Source organism: Halichoerus grypus, chromosome 1 (genome assembly GCF_964656455.1).
Source record: "Halichoerus grypus chromosome 1, mHalGry1.hap1.1, whole genome shotgun sequence".
Taxonomy (NCBI): Eukaryota; Metazoa; Chordata; class Mammalia; order Carnivora; family Phocidae; genus Halichoerus; species Halichoerus grypus.
The window spans coordinates 117,859,135-117,874,351 of record NC_135712.1 but is presented as its reverse complement, the minus strand read 5'-3'; the positions used below and the strand labels follow the sequence as shown (position 1 = coordinate 117,874,351).

Genomic DNA, 15,217 nt, shown 5'->3' with positions numbered 1-15,217 from the left:
CTCTAATGTTCTCTATAATTTCAATCATATCCCCCCAAACATCAAGGCCAGAAATATTGGTAAAGTTAAACTTCTTCCTCTAACCTAATACTGAAATAATGGCCAAGATCTTGTGAATTCAGCCCGATTAGGTTTCTCACACTTATCCCTACTTCTTATATCTACTACTTTTCTTCCCCACTGCCCCATGCTCAAGATGCCCTTTGGAGTCTAGTGCTTTGTAACAAAGAAACATTTTATAGAGTTTTGTGGTTGTTGTTATTGTTTTTGAAGAAACTCATGTTGGGGAACCTGAGTGGCTCAGTCAGTTAAGCATCTGCCTTTGGCTCAGGTCATGCATGATCCTGGAGTGCCGGGATCCAGCCCCGCATCGGGCTCCCTGCTCAGCGGGCAGCCTGCTTCTCCTTCTAACCTTCACCCCGTTCTCGTGCTCTCTCTCACTCTCTCTCTCTCTTTCAAATAAATAAATAAAATATTTAAAAAAAAGTTTAAAGAAACTCATGTTGACAGCAATACGGGCATAGTAGAAAGAGCATGTTTGGGGTCAAAAAACAAATCTGGAATCTTGGCTCTATTTATTAACTGAGTGGCCTTGAACCACTTACTTATCTCACTGAGCCCTGGTTTCTTTCTCTGTAAAAAAGACATAATACCTAAATAACAAGTTTGTTTGTTAGGATAATAGAACCTGAAATATCATAGATATTCACTATATGGTAGCCATTATAATTGTGTTTAATTTACACATACCTCATATGCTGTAGGTACTTAAATACTAAATTTGGAGTAGACTGAAAACATAAACCATAATTATAGAATTGTGTTTATGAAACTTGTTAGGCTCTCCTGAATCTTTTTCGTTATAAGCTAATTTTTAAGATTTCAATCCATGCTTATTTGAAAAACTAACTTATGTCAAAAGAAAGGAATGGAGAATTTTAATGACAGTAACAATACTTTTTATTGTTATCATTTTACGTAAGTCAAGTCCAGATAACATGCAGGGAGCGTATTTTACAATGCCAGAAAGTAGGCCCACTTTCATCTCTCTTATCCAAGTAAACTGCTATTAATTCACCAATTTAAAACTCTCCAAAAAGGTTTCACAGCAATGTAGCAACATATTCACTGTGGTAGGAACCCAGCAACAGAATGCTTAGCACACAATGCACTTACTTGTTCCACGTAATAAAAGTTGCTCTCTGCGTTGAAATGCCAAGACCAACAATTTGATTCATCTCTATTCCTGCAGCTAAAAATAAAGATAGGTAAAACACATGTTTAAAAGCCAGTGAAGTTTTTCTTTACAATATTACAGCATGGGAAATAAATCATCCAATATAATATTTAAGAAAAACATCTGGGTTTAGCATTTAGTAACATAATTGGAGCTAATAAAGGAAGCATTACTAAGATGACTTTGTAGTGATTTCTTACTTAAAGGGAAAAAGTTCATATTCTAATAATAACAAAATGGGCTTTTTGCTTTAAATGTTAGAAAAAAAGCAAACACTACTCAAAGTAAGTTGGATTGTATTTTCTTCCTAATAACACTAAAAGACTGATCTTAATTCAAGTAATGATCAATAAAGGGAAACCTCTCTAAAACGTAGTCAGGGCCATACCACTGGGTCAATTACAGGAAGACCTATCAATTACAGACCCCAAGAGAAGACTCCTCAGCAGGAAAGAATCAGCAATTATAGGTTCTAACAGGAAAAGATGTACTTTGCATCTCCTATAATAAATTTACTACCCCAGCCAATGAAAAACCATCATTACCCCAAATTCTTGCCTTTCTCCAATGGACTATAGTTCAAAACAATCCTTCCCAACCTCTTTCTCCTTTTCCACAAAATAACATTCCTTTCCTTTGTTTGCTGGACTTGCCTATGGTTTTTGCCATAGCTTGCTTGTCCCAAATTGTTATTCCTGAATAGGAATAAGGTCACCATACCATAATAGAAGCTGGTTAATGACAATAAAGGAAAATTCCCAGGGAAAATAATATAATTACTGAAGCTTAGATCTTATTTTCCAACAAACAGATGCTAAGATGCAAATAAAAACATGGTCTTTCTGGGGCCCCTGGGTGGCTCAGTCTGTTAAGCATCTGCCTTCAGCTCAGGTCATGATCCCAGGGTCCTGGGATCCAATCTGTGTCTGGTTCCTTGCTCAGCAGGGAGCCTGCTTCTCCCTCTCCCTCTGCTGCTCCCCCGGTTGTGCGCACTCTCTCTCTCTCTCTCTCTCGCTATCTCTCTCTCTGTCAAATAAATAAACAAAATCTTTTAAAAAAAGAAAAAAAAACATGGTCTCTCTGGTTCATTGTTCTTAAAATATAGCTACTGGAGTATTTTTTTGTGATGCTCTTTTAGAAGAGTAATTTATCCCGCTAGGAAAATTAGGTACAACTTCAATTTGAGCACCGAGAAAGACAAATCACCCCCGGTACAGTACTCCTCCCCAAAATATTTAACCTGAATCTAATCATGGGGAAATAAATCAAGACAACCACAAAATGCAGAACCGTCTAATAAACTGGTCTATACTTCTGAAAACTGTCAATGCCATGAATAACATGCTCTAGATTAAAAGAGACTAGTCAATAAATAAATAAATAAACAGAGACTAGACAGACTGATTGCTAAATGCAATGCCTCACATTTGGATGCATTCTGGATTGGAAAAAAGTGATTAATGACTGAGATAAGAGGAATATTGAAGATTAAGTATTAGAAAATATTACTGTATTAATGTTAAATTTCCTCTGTGATATGTGCAGTGTGTTTATTTAAGAGAATTCTCCTTTCTTTTGGAGATAATGCTGATGTATTTAGGGACAACAGGTTATTATGTCAAACCAACCCTTTTAACCGGGTCAAAAAAAGAGTTTGTAAAGAATGGTAAACACTGCTTAACATGTTTGAATCTGGGAAAGGCAAACAGGTGTTCCATGTACTATTCTTGCAGCTTTTTAAGTAAGTTTTGAAGTATTTCAAACCAAAAAGGCAAGAAGGAGAAGCAATTGAGCCACAAAAATGAAGTAAAAGATCTTTTAGTATATGTGCTGCCAAAGCGAGCACGAAGTAAAAGATCTTTTAGAATTCACATTTACAAGTCAGCTTTTGCCACATTCTTAAAGAAAGTTGCACTGAAAATGTCCTTAAAGGGCTAAGATTTCGGGCGCCTGGGTGGCTCAGTAGGTTAAGCATCTGGCTTCGGGTCAGGTCATGATCCCGGGGTCCTGGGATTGAGCCCCACATCGGGCTTACTGCTCAGAGGGAAGCCTGCTTCTCCCTCTGGCTCTGCACCCCCTGCTTGTGTGTGCTCTCTCTAACAAAAAAAAGAAAGAAAGAGGGAAGGAAAGCAAGCAAGCAAGCAAGCAAGCAAGCGGGCGCCTGGGTGGCTCAGTCGTTAAGTGTCTGCCTTCGGCTCAGGTCATGGTCCCAGGGTCCTGGGATCAAGTCCCGCATCAGGCTTCCTGCTCGGTGGGAAGCCTGCTTCTCCCTCTCCCACTCCCCCTGCTTGTGTTCCCTCTCTCGCTGTGTCTCTCTGTGTCAAATAAATAAATAAACTCTTAAAAAAAAAAGAAAATTTAAGAAAGAAAGAAAGAAAAGAGTTAATATTTCCCACCGTGACTATGGCCAAGACTTTGCATCAAGAGGCCACACAAAAAAATGAAAACAAAAACAAAAACTTGTTTAACAATAAAGGTAACTTGGGGCACCTGGGTGGCTCAGTAGGTTAAGCATCTGCCTTTGGCTCAGGTCATGAGCACAGCCTGGCAAGGAGCCTGCTTTTCCCTCTTCCTCTACCCCTCCCCTTGTTTGTGCTCTCTCTCTCTCATTCTCTCTCTCGAATGAATAAATAAAATCTTAAAAAAAAAGGAATAAAGCTGTGAATTCCTGAGAGCAGGAACTGTGGGTTCTAATTTTGTTTATAACCCTCTAGTATTTTGTACACAACAGAAGTCGAATGAGCACTAGCCACAACCTGGAATGAAGAAGGAAAATGAACCTTTATACTGTATTGAAAAAAGATTTAAACCAGAGGACAGAGAGAGTTGCTGTTACCTTTCCTGGACAAAGTGGTTAACTATTAACCACAGATGTCTGCCGAAAAAATACTAGGAAATTTTACCCCAGTAAAACAACATTCCTGTAATTATAATTTAGGAAACCCATAAAATTCTACAGACTGAGGAACACTCTTACTACAAACAAAATACACTTTATTATTTTTATTTTTGCAAGCCTAATTACCTTTAACAGATTCCTTTATTACAGTTACAAACTGAAGCCAGAGAACATCGGGATCAATTTCAACCCAGCCAGCTTGAGGATAAAGATTTTCTATCTATTTAGAAAAAGAAAATTTAGTAAAAACAACATTAGATCAAGTCAATAATATCTGGGTCTTAAAATTTTTTAAATGGTTAAAATGATTACAACATGATTTCATTTATTATCTAATTCATTTTTATTGTTAAAATCGAAAATATGAAATAAAAAGTTTTCCTCAGTTCATGAATTTACAGAAAATTTTAGCTTTCTTTGTTTTATCTTTACTTTCCAAGTTTTCTATAGTGAAGACGTACCATTTTTATGAGAAAAATTTTTTAAAAAAACAAAAATTAACAAAGTACCAAGTTCTGATTCAGACTATGATGGAGGAAGCACACTCCACCCTGTCTCCACCACTGAATGCAGAGATAAAACCTGGACCGAATGCATGTGGACTCTAAAAAGTCTACAGGGGCAGGAAGATAGGGGAAGATAAGAATTCCAGTACTACTAACTGGTGGTGAGTTTCCCATTTTTTTCCTGATATTCCCTGGCCTGGACTCAAGCAAGTCCATAAAACCAGAAGTGGGTACCAGGATCAGTGGAAACTCCAGAAGCTCTCATGTTTTGGCTAACACTCAGAGAGAATGGGAGAAGTGCCCCATATATCTTTTTTTCTCCCGCTTGCCTCCATACTTTTGTACCCAGGTTATCTTGTAGTAGTGGTTGCACCAGTAATCTCAAGTACCTAAAATACTGAAGGAGGTAAAACTTCTCCAACCAGAGGAGGTGTGGCCCAAGACCGCCATGTTTTGTTTTTTTTGTTTTGTTTCTCTCTCTGTGCTTTTGATGTGTAGCCCCAGCTGTGGGCATAGGAAGTGCCGGCAGAGTAGGGTAATGAAAGCTCCAGCTTTCTGGCAAGAGGAGCCAAAAGGGGAAACTCAGGGAACCAAAAAGTGCCAGGACGATCTCAGAGAGGGAGGAGCTTGGGAAAGCTCCTCCAGAAAGTTGCGTATGAATTCCAAAGTTCACCTCGAAGCTGTACCTGTGTGAACATAATCTAAACAGCATAGCAAAGATGTAAAGAACTAAGGGACAGACCCCTACCCAGGTGCCAGACTGGCTACTGGGTGGCACATTCACAGGGCAGATGCAAACAGTACTGCCAAGATTTTGGAAATGACAAACACTGAAACCAAAGTCCACAAAAGACTGGTAGAATTTGTAGCTTGAACCCAACTGCATTAATTGCCTGGTAAAAGAAAAATACCAACATTCATCATAGGATTTACACAAGACCCTGAGTCTTATAACACTATATTCAAAATGTCCATGATATAATCTGAAATTACCAGGTATATGAAGAACTAGAAAAATCTCACCTCACATGGGAAAAGATAATAGATACCAATGCCAAGATGACAGATACCTGATCAAGACTTCATAAGCAGCTATTACAAAAATGTTCCAAGAACAAAGTGCAAATTCTTTTGAAACAAATGGCAAGATAGAAAGTCTCAGCCAAGAAATATAAGACAAAAGGAAACCAAAATAAAATTTTTAGAATTGAAAAATACAATAATTAGGAGAATGGGAGAAATGGAGAGATGCTGGTCAAGGGAGTACAAACTTTCAGTTATAAGATGAATAAGTTCTGGAGACTATAGTTAATAATAATGTACTGTACACCTGAAATTTGCTAAGAGAGCAGTTCTCAAGTGTTCTCAACACACACACACATACACAAATAGTAACTATGTGAGGTAATGGGTATGTAATCGTTTTACAATGTATATGTGTACCAAAACATCATGTTGTACACCTTACCTATATGCAACTTTTATTTGTCAATCATACCTCAGTAAAGCTGGAAAAATCAATTTAAAAAAGAAAAATATAATAATTAAAATAAAAAACATACTGAATGGGCTCAATAGTAGAATAAAAATAACAGAAGAAAGTCAGTAAACCAAAGATAGATCAATAGAATTTATCTAACTTCAATAACAGAAAGAAAAAATATTGGAAAAAAAGAATGAATAAAGCCTCAGGGATCTATAAGACAGGAGCAAAGGGTCTAGTATTTATGAGCATCAGAGTCCCCAAAGAAGGAAAGAAAAGAGTTCAGTGCAAAAAAAAAAAAATTACTTCAGGGAAGTAATAGTGCTAAAAACTTTCCAAGTTCAGTGGAAGATTTAAAATCTACATATTCAAGAAACTTAGAAGACTCCTAAAAGGATAAGTCCAAAGCATTACACATTCAGATCCAGCATAATTAAAATGTTGAAAACCAAACTAAGGAAAAATCCTGAAAGCAGCCACACATTACATATATAGAACAATGATTCTGTATGGCTGCAGATTTCTCATCAGAGCCATGGAGGCCAGGAGGAAGTGGCTCAACATTTTTAAAGTGCTAAAGAAATGCCATCTACAATTGTATATCAAAATACCCCAGTAGAATTTTTGTAGATACAGACATGATGATTCTAAAATTTATAGGAAAAAGCAAAAGAACTAAAATAACCCAAACAATGTTGACAAAGACTAAAACTGGAGGAACCACACTACACAATTTTAAGACTTACTATAATGTTACATTAATCAAAACAATGTGCTACTAGCACAAAAACAGACAAATAGGGGGCGGCTGGGTGGCTCAGTTGGTTAAGCATCCGACTCTTGATTTTGGCTTAGGTCATGATCTCAGGGTCCTGAGATCCAGCCTAGAGTTGGGCTCAGTGCGGAGCACGGAGCGGACGGAGTCTGCTTGTTCCTCTCCCTCCCCCCACTTGCTCTCTCTCTCTCCCCCTCTAAAATAAATAAAATCTTTTTTAAAAAAATAGACAAATAGGTATTAATGGAACAGAGTCCAGAAATAGACTGACACAAATAAAGCTAATTCATTTTTGACAAGTGTATACAAGGCAATTCAGTGGAAAAAAAAATAGCTTTTTCAACAGCTGGAACAATCAGACACCTATATGCAAAAAAATTAACTTCAACCTCACATCTTAAACAAAACTTAACTCAAAACTGATCACAGATCTAAATTTAAGACATAAAACTGCAAAATGTTTAGATGAAAACACAGGAAAAAAATCTTTGTGATGGGGGGTTAGGTGAAGAGCTCTTAGACATGACACCAAAATTACCATTCACAAAACAGAGAATTGATAAATTGCACTTCATTAAAATTAAAAACATTTGCCCTGCAGAAGACACAGTTAAGAAAATGAAAAGACAAAGTGCAGACTGATTTAAAATATCTGTAAATCACACATCCAACACAGGACTTACATTCAGAATATATGAAGAAATCTCAAAATTCAACAGTAAGAAAACAAACAACCCAATCAAAAAATGAGCAAAAGACTTGAACAGGCACTTTGCCAAAGAAGATATATATGGATAGCAAATATGCATAGAGAAATATTCAACATCACTAAACATTAGGGAAATGCAAATCAAAACCACAATGAGATACCACTACATCTATCAGAATGCATAAAATAAAAAACACTAACAATTTCAAGTGTCAGTGAAGAACATGTGGAACTCTTACACATTGCTGGTGGAAATGCAAAATGGTACAGCACTCTAGAAAAGCATGGTAATTTTTTTGTTAAGTTAAACATTAACTTACTATATGACCCAACAGTACCACTCTTGGGTATTTATTCTAGAGAAAACGAAACTTAGGTTCACATTAAAATCTGTACACAAATGTTTATAGCAGCTGTAGTCACAATCACCAGAAACATGGATATAACCCAATTGTACTTCAACTGGTGAATGAATGTGGCACATCAGTCTAATGGATTACTACTTAGAAATAAAAAGGAATGAACTACTGATAGACATAATATGACTGATAGACATCATAATACTGACTGTATTGTTCCACTTATAAGACATTCTCAAAAAGACAAAACTATGGACACGGAAAATTGATCCGTGTTAGGTATGGGAGGGGTATGACTACAAAGGGCTAGCATGAGGGAGTTTTTTGGGTTACTCCTACGTTGGCTAAAAATCACAGAACTTATTCACCAAAAAGGCAATTTTACTGTAAGTTATTTAAAACATAAAAAGAAGCCACGGCTTCAGTTTAACATGATGGCTTAAACCTACATATCTTATCTCCAATTCCTCTCAAGATTCCATTAAAATAAAAATGTTAAAAGGGTTTATGCAGAGAGACAATGCTAAGAGAGCAAACAGGCTCAGGCCAGGTTTTAACAAAATGTTTTTAATATGAACAGTGAGTGGGTTGGTGGCACATGGCTAAACAGAGGAGAAAACTGGTACTTCACTCCCTGCTCAGATGACCACAATCTTTGCTCAACCCCTGGCAGAGATTCTATGGTAAAATCCTGAAAAGTAGAGGTACCTCCAAAGACTGGGATGCCAGATGGGGCTGAACACAAGATTGGTTCAAAGTCTTTAAAAGGATCCCCAATCCCCAATCCCTTCCTCCAGCCAGATCACTGCCCCTCCCTAACCAGGCAGAAGGTAAAAGGTTACTCTCCAAAGGGACTGAACCAGAAGAATGCTTTCTTTGCAAATACGAGATATAGCTGAGTAGGGTAAGACTACTGAGTGGTACTGAAAATAGGAACGACCGGGGCGCTCAGTGGGTGGCTCAGTCGTTAAGCGTTTCGTCTGCCTTCAGCTCAGGTCACGATCCCAGCATCCTGGGATGGAGCCCCGCGTCTGGCTCCCTGCTCCTCGGGAAGCCTGCTTCTCCCTCTCCCACTCCCCCAGCTTGTGTTCACTCTCTCACTGTGTCTCTCTCTGTCAAATAAATAAATAAAATCTTAAAAAAAAAAAAGAAAGAAAATAGGAACAACCAAAAACCAACCAAACATCTAACATGTAAGAAAAGACCAAAATAAAGAGAAGGAATGCTGAGGAAACAGGGAACATGTGGGAAGCTTGAGGGTGACAAGGTCTGATATGAAAAAAGGATCTACTATTCCCTGGTGAGTTCCCAGAGACAGACTTAACAAAATCTATTCCCCTTCTATCAAATAATATGTTTTTTCTATGCAAGACTTTCATGACCCCAGACGAATGCCTCAACTGCAATAAACACTTCCTCATCCCAAAAAACTCAAAAAACTTGAAGGTGGCGCTGCAGGGTCACTCCCCTCCCCTCCACCAGCCCGGAGAGCTCACTATTCCCAAACATGTCACAATAGTGAAATCTCCTCCTGTACCGAAGGAAGACCAAACCGAAATTAGACAAGAGGATAACCAAAGCTAAGAAGATTTGTTTTGCTGATTACAAACAAAACAAAAGACAGCAAACAACCAGAATTTTTCAAGACTGTCCAGAAGGGTACACAGTAGTACGGATTATACTGTTCTCCTTGGACTGGCCTTTCTGTCCTGTTCTTCCAACCAAGATGTTATTATTCTTCATGGTTTCTCACATATAGCGTCATGTTCTGATGGGAAACATGACAAACTTTCTCCTTAAAACTAGAAACATCAAATATTGACGTGTGGATTTTCAAATCTGAATACTATTCTGGTATATAACACCAATACTTAAAAATCTATACAAAAATTTTTTTAAGATACAAATTATAAAAAATAAAATAAAAAATACAAATTATAGGGGCGCCTGGGTGGCTCAGTCATTAAGTGTCTGCCTTCGGCTCACGTCGTGATCCCAGGGTCCTGGGATTGAGCCCCGCCTCAGGCTCCCTGCTCAGCGGGAAGCCTGCTTCTCCCTCTCCCACTCCCCCTGCTTGTGCTCTCTCTCTCTCTCGCTGTATCTCTCTGTCAAATAAATAAATAAAATCTTTAAAAAAAAATACAAATTATAGAAAAAGCCTAAAAATGTATCTCTGCTATTAAAAAATGAATGCCACAAGAAATAAAACTGGTCTTCTGAGAGGCCTAGTACTAGCTTCTTAACATAAAGGGTTCATGTTTGGGATTTCAATTTTAATTAAAAGACCAATACAGCCTATTATGTTCTTATCTCTAAGGGTGATCTCTTCACTTTTTCTTTCTCTGTCTCTCTTTTAAACTATTTACATGGCAATATCAGTCAAATCCTATACTAAGAGGTTTTGGGTTTCTATTATATATAGTCTTATCATCATATTAGAGATGTGATTTTCGCTTGAGAAAATAAACAAAAGTTCTGTGTCCAATCCAGTTTCATGAAGCAAACTGAATTCCTAACACTTCGATTAAATGCAATTCAATGATTTATTCTGTACCCATGAGGTAATAAATCAGGTGCTAAGTAGCAATGTAGGCCAAGAACCTTTTCCTCAAAGAACTTCAAGTATCCAAGGGCGCCTGGGTGGCTCAGTCGTTAAGCGTCTGCCTTTGGCTCAGGTCATGATCGCAGGGTCCTGGGATCGAGCCCTGCATGGGCCTCCCTGGTTGGCAGGGAGCCTGCTTCTCCCTCTCCTGCTTCTCTCTCTACCACTCCCCCTGCTTGTGTTCCCTCTCTCACTGTCTCTATCTCTGTCAAAAAATAAATAAAATCTTAAAAAACTCCAGCTATCTGAAATAAATGACCAATTTCCAGTTGTTCTTTTCTAATTTCTAATTCGTTATGGACCAACAATTTTTAAGACACAATTAAAACAATTTTCTAGGAAAAAATTACATACAAAATAGAATCCCAAATGTTTCATTTTTAAGATCAGCAGACATAAAACTACTCTAGTAAACTGCTACACAAGTTTCTAAATCTTAATTTCTTCATCGCTACCCCAGGTGCCCAGGAACTATACTTTAAGAAGCACTGCTATATGGGATACCTGGGTGGCTCAGTAGGTTAAGCATCTGACTTCAGGTCAAGTCATGATCCCGGGGTCCTGGGTTCGAGTCCCATATGGGGTTTCTTGCTCAAAGGGGAGCCTGCTTCTCCCTCTGCCTGCTCTGCCTGGTGCTCCCCCTGCTTGTGCTCTCTCTCTGACATATAAAATCTTGAAAGAAAAAAAGAAGGAAAGAAAGAAAGAAAAGAACAGAACTGCTATGAAGAACTGCTATGAACTCTTACCACAGTTGGAGAGCCATTGCTATAAACTCCTTAATCTAAGTGTTTCATCCTTTGAGGGCAGGGACTTTTTATATTTTTAACTCATATCTTTCCAGATACTTCACAGCTGAGAGTCTAAGCAAGCCATTCTAGTCTCCTGCTACTCACAGCAATCTTGATTCATTGTTTAGATTCCTACCTCATTTCTAAAAAACTAATCATTTGTCCCGAATTACACAGCAACTGAAACTTTGTATTTTCTGACAATCCATATCTCCCTTTGGCTCCAAATATTTCAATTAAAAAATCACTGCCTAAAACAAAAGTACTTTGTGTCTAGAATTATGAGGAAGACTGTGTGAAAAGTATCATTGTGTTGTGATAAAGATTCAAAAAGATAAGACACACACAGTCGCCAAAGGACAGTGTTCTTTCAGGTTGGGGGAGGGATGGCGTGTGTAGGGTGGGTGGGCAGTGTTTCTGCACAGGTAGCCAGAGAAGGGCCCAGCTGCTTAGTCCCAGCTCACTGTTCTGGTCCAGAAACCAGAATGAAATGAAACTCCCCCATTTTCTCAACGCAGTCACTTGGATAGATCTGCCCCTGGGCAACTGCTAGGGCTAAAAACACTCTTTAAGGGGTTGGGAAGAAGGGTGAGAACTGAACAAACGGAGAATCCAGTGCTGCTGGGTGGGAATGGTTTAGGTATCTAATGGCTCCTAACACTGCTAACATAAAAAGACGTTGATATTGGAAAGAAGGGTAAGAACACCACATCCAATCCACATTATTTTTGGTGCGCACGCAGAAATCAACACTTCATTAAAATAAGAACAGAAGAGCACCAATCTGTTGGTTGCTTTACTAATAAGAAGTAAGGATTTGGTAGGTTTCTCAAACCAGAAAAAGGTATTTTTATCAATGCTCAAAGATGGAAAGGAGAAAAGTAATGACAATACAGCCTTCAAAACTTGTCCAGTACCTCTAATATCCATGAAAATCAGTCGCTCAGATGAGGAAACAGCACTTTGAGAAGCAATTAATAATGACAACTGAGGAACGGACAATAAATTCTATCAAGATCTGAAACACTGAAATGTAAATAAAGACGGGGTTGGAAGTCTACCGAGGAAGTGGGAAAAACCCAGCAAGTCACAAAGCACCTTCTGGTTGGATACGCGCCGCGTGCTCTGCCCTGCCCTGCGAGTCTCCGCAGTCCCACCCAGGAAAGGCGAATCTGCAGGTGATAAAAGCGAGAAGGACCCCCGGTCACAAACCGGGCCCCTCCTGCCCTCAGCCAGAACAGGAAGGGCGCGCAGGTTTCAGCCCTGCCCTGCGAGGTAATACTGAGATCTGGCCGCTCCTCGCCCGCCGCTCAGGACCGAGGGCCCGCCGGTGCTGCAGGTGGCTGCATTCTGGCTGCATGTCGCGGACCCGGCCGCTCGCCTCCCGCGACCAGATCCCGGGTGCTCTGTGCGACCCTGACCCGCAGCCCCGACGCCCGCTCCCCGGTCACCTTCTGCACGCTGGAGCCGCGAATCAGCGTCGCGTGGTCATAGACGTGGCAGCGGATCACCGAGCTGCCCACGTCCAGCCCCAACACAAAGCGTGCGGGAGACGGGCCCGCCGCGCTCTGCTCCGGGCGCCTCTGCTCCTGGACCGCGCGCACCCCCAACATCCCGACCCTGCAAGCCTCTACGCAACAACCGCCTGCGGAGAGAGCGCGTTTGGAGAGGCCCGCACTTCAGGGGCCGAGCGTGCCCCGCGGGGCCGCACCCCCCGGCCCTCCCCTCCGCGAGATCCGGGAAGCGCCCCGCCCCTGCCACGGGGCCCGCCCCAACGCCGTGACGTCACGGCTGCGCAAAAACCCTTTTGAGGCGTGTGCTGGGACTGGGCGGCAGCGTGGGGCCCTTGGAGGTGAGCGAGTTCCCAGGAACGGTGCCCGTGTTTCTTTTAACCTTAGTTGCATTTTATGAATATCTATTAAGAAAAATAAAGTGACCTGAAAAGAAATTAGAAATGCAGCCTAAAGTATATATTAATAAACAATCCCGCCCCCCAAGACTTCTTTCCCAAGAAAACCTGGTAAAATGCACATATAATACACATCAATAAATACTTGTAAATGCAGTAACACACAGAGTAAGACCTTCCCCAACCCTCTGGTGGGGAAAAAGGGACAAAGCGCAGGGTGGCCTCTTTTACTATCAAGCCCCCAACACCCCCACCCCAGCGGTTACTTTTTTTAGCCAGGAAGACCCTGTGGCAGAAAGGGGTAGAAAGGAGGCCTATGGCAATTTCGAGATTCCTGTAGCTTCAGTTCACCTGCCAAGAGCCAAGGGGCCTTCCCAGGGGGTGGTCCAGCTCCCAAGGTGCAAGCCTGATATGTAGGGAGTAGGGAGGCGTTAATGCCTGCTTCAGCCACCTCTCCACCACCAGCACCACTCAAAAACACCAGTGCCTGAAAATATCATTATCTTCTTTTTTGTAAAATTATGAAAGTAATATGGATACGTGCTTTTTGTGAAAATAGTTTAACAGTGCCATTAAAAAGTAAAGGATCTTCATTTTGAACCAAATTGTCCTTTTGACCAAACTATTAACCAACTTGCTTTCAAGTTGGTTAATACCAAACTGGGCTCTTTGGCCATATTACTGGAAGCCTGGAACGTACAACCACAAGGGTATATTCTTTTCTCTCTGTACCTTGTTCCTGTCCAATAGTTCTCATTTATTCCAAATGGCCTCAGCATTGCTTTCACCAGTGCTTAAGTTCAGCATTTTGTTGAGTCATATATATGTTAATCCCCAATATTATAAAGAAACCAATGACTGATGGGTCGTGTACTGGTCAGAGTTTCCCAGAGAAACAGACCCGATAGAATAGAGAGGGAGGAAGAGAAAGAGATTGGGATTTTGAGGAATGGGCTCACATGCTTGTATGGGTGGAAAGCTCCAGAAATCTGTAGGGCAGGCTAAAAGGCTAAGAATTCAGGTTAAGAGTTGATGTTACAGGAGACACCTGGGTGGCTCAGTCGTTAAGTGTTTGTCTTCCTCTCAGGTCACGATCCCAGAGTCCTGGGATCGAGCCCCGCATCGGGCTCCCTGCTTCTCCCTCTCCCACTCCCCCTGCTTGCATTCCCTCTCTCACTGTCTCTCTCTCTCTGTCAAATAAATAAATAAAATCTTTAAAAAGAGAAAAAAAGAGTTGATGTTACAGTCTTGAGTCTGAATTCTATAGGACAGCAAGCTGGAAACCCAGGCAGGGTTCCTATGTTGCAGTCTGGAGAATCCTTTCTTGTTTGGGAAACCTCAGTCTTTGCTCTTAAGGCCTTCATCTGATGGGATGAGACCCACCAACATTATGAAGGGCAGTTTGGTTTACTCGATGTCTGTTGACTTAAATGTTAATCACATCGAAAAAATACCTCACAACACCTAGATTTGTGTTTGACCGGACAACTGGGCACCCACACAGTGTGCCCATGAGCCTAGCCAAGCTGACATATAAAATCAACTATCACAGGTCCCCTTTCACAACAGAGAAAGCTGTTTTGAATTCCCTGATATTAATATTTAGCATATTTCTCATACTGATAGTTCTTGGGTTTCTTGGATCCTAACACTTCTTTGTGATCCTTTTTAATAAATTGAAATCAATTATCTTGAGTGTTATCAAAGAATCATAGAATGTAAAAACAAGAAGGACTTTAGGGACCACTTAGTCTAATGTTTCTTAATCTGTTTCCAATCTTGAACAACTTTCAGACGCTGATGGATGCTGTCTTCTGAGGATATGTTTATCTACACAAAATTTGGCATGTAATTCCAGGTGTTGGGTATGGGATACTCTAAACATGAAGATCTCAGGTTAAAAATACAGAGCTGATTTCCCTAACCTGGACAGACTTGCCTAGAAGAGGG

The 15,217-nt window shown here is 40.3% G+C and overlaps 1 protein-coding gene across 5 annotated transcripts in view; it reads right to left on the bottom strand.

The window, feature by feature from the left end:
• Positions 1 to 13,099, bottom strand: part of GK5 (glycerol kinase 5) — a 140,262-nt gene extending 127,163 nt beyond the window's left edge. For 4 of the 5 annotated variants that reach the window (XR_013447208.1, XM_036096346.2, XM_078070992.1 and 1 more), the window contains exons 1-3: positions 12,810 to 13,099; positions 4,263 to 4,356; positions 1,177 to 1,252 (exon numbers count right to left, since the gene is read on the bottom strand). Coding sequence is in view for 4 of the 5 variants with exons in the window: in XM_036096346.2 (XP_035952239.1) it covers positions 1,177 to 1,252; positions 4,263 to 4,356; positions 12,810 to 12,971 (332 nt within the window). In the remaining variant the exon portion in view is untranslated. Of the gene's footprint in view, positions 1 to 1,176; positions 1,253 to 4,262; positions 4,357 to 12,456; positions 12,531 to 12,809 lie in introns of all 5 variants that reach the window. The other variant, XM_078070999.1, reaches the window with a different exon arrangement.
• Between the last annotated feature and the right edge of the window lie 2,118 nt (positions 13,100 to 15,217).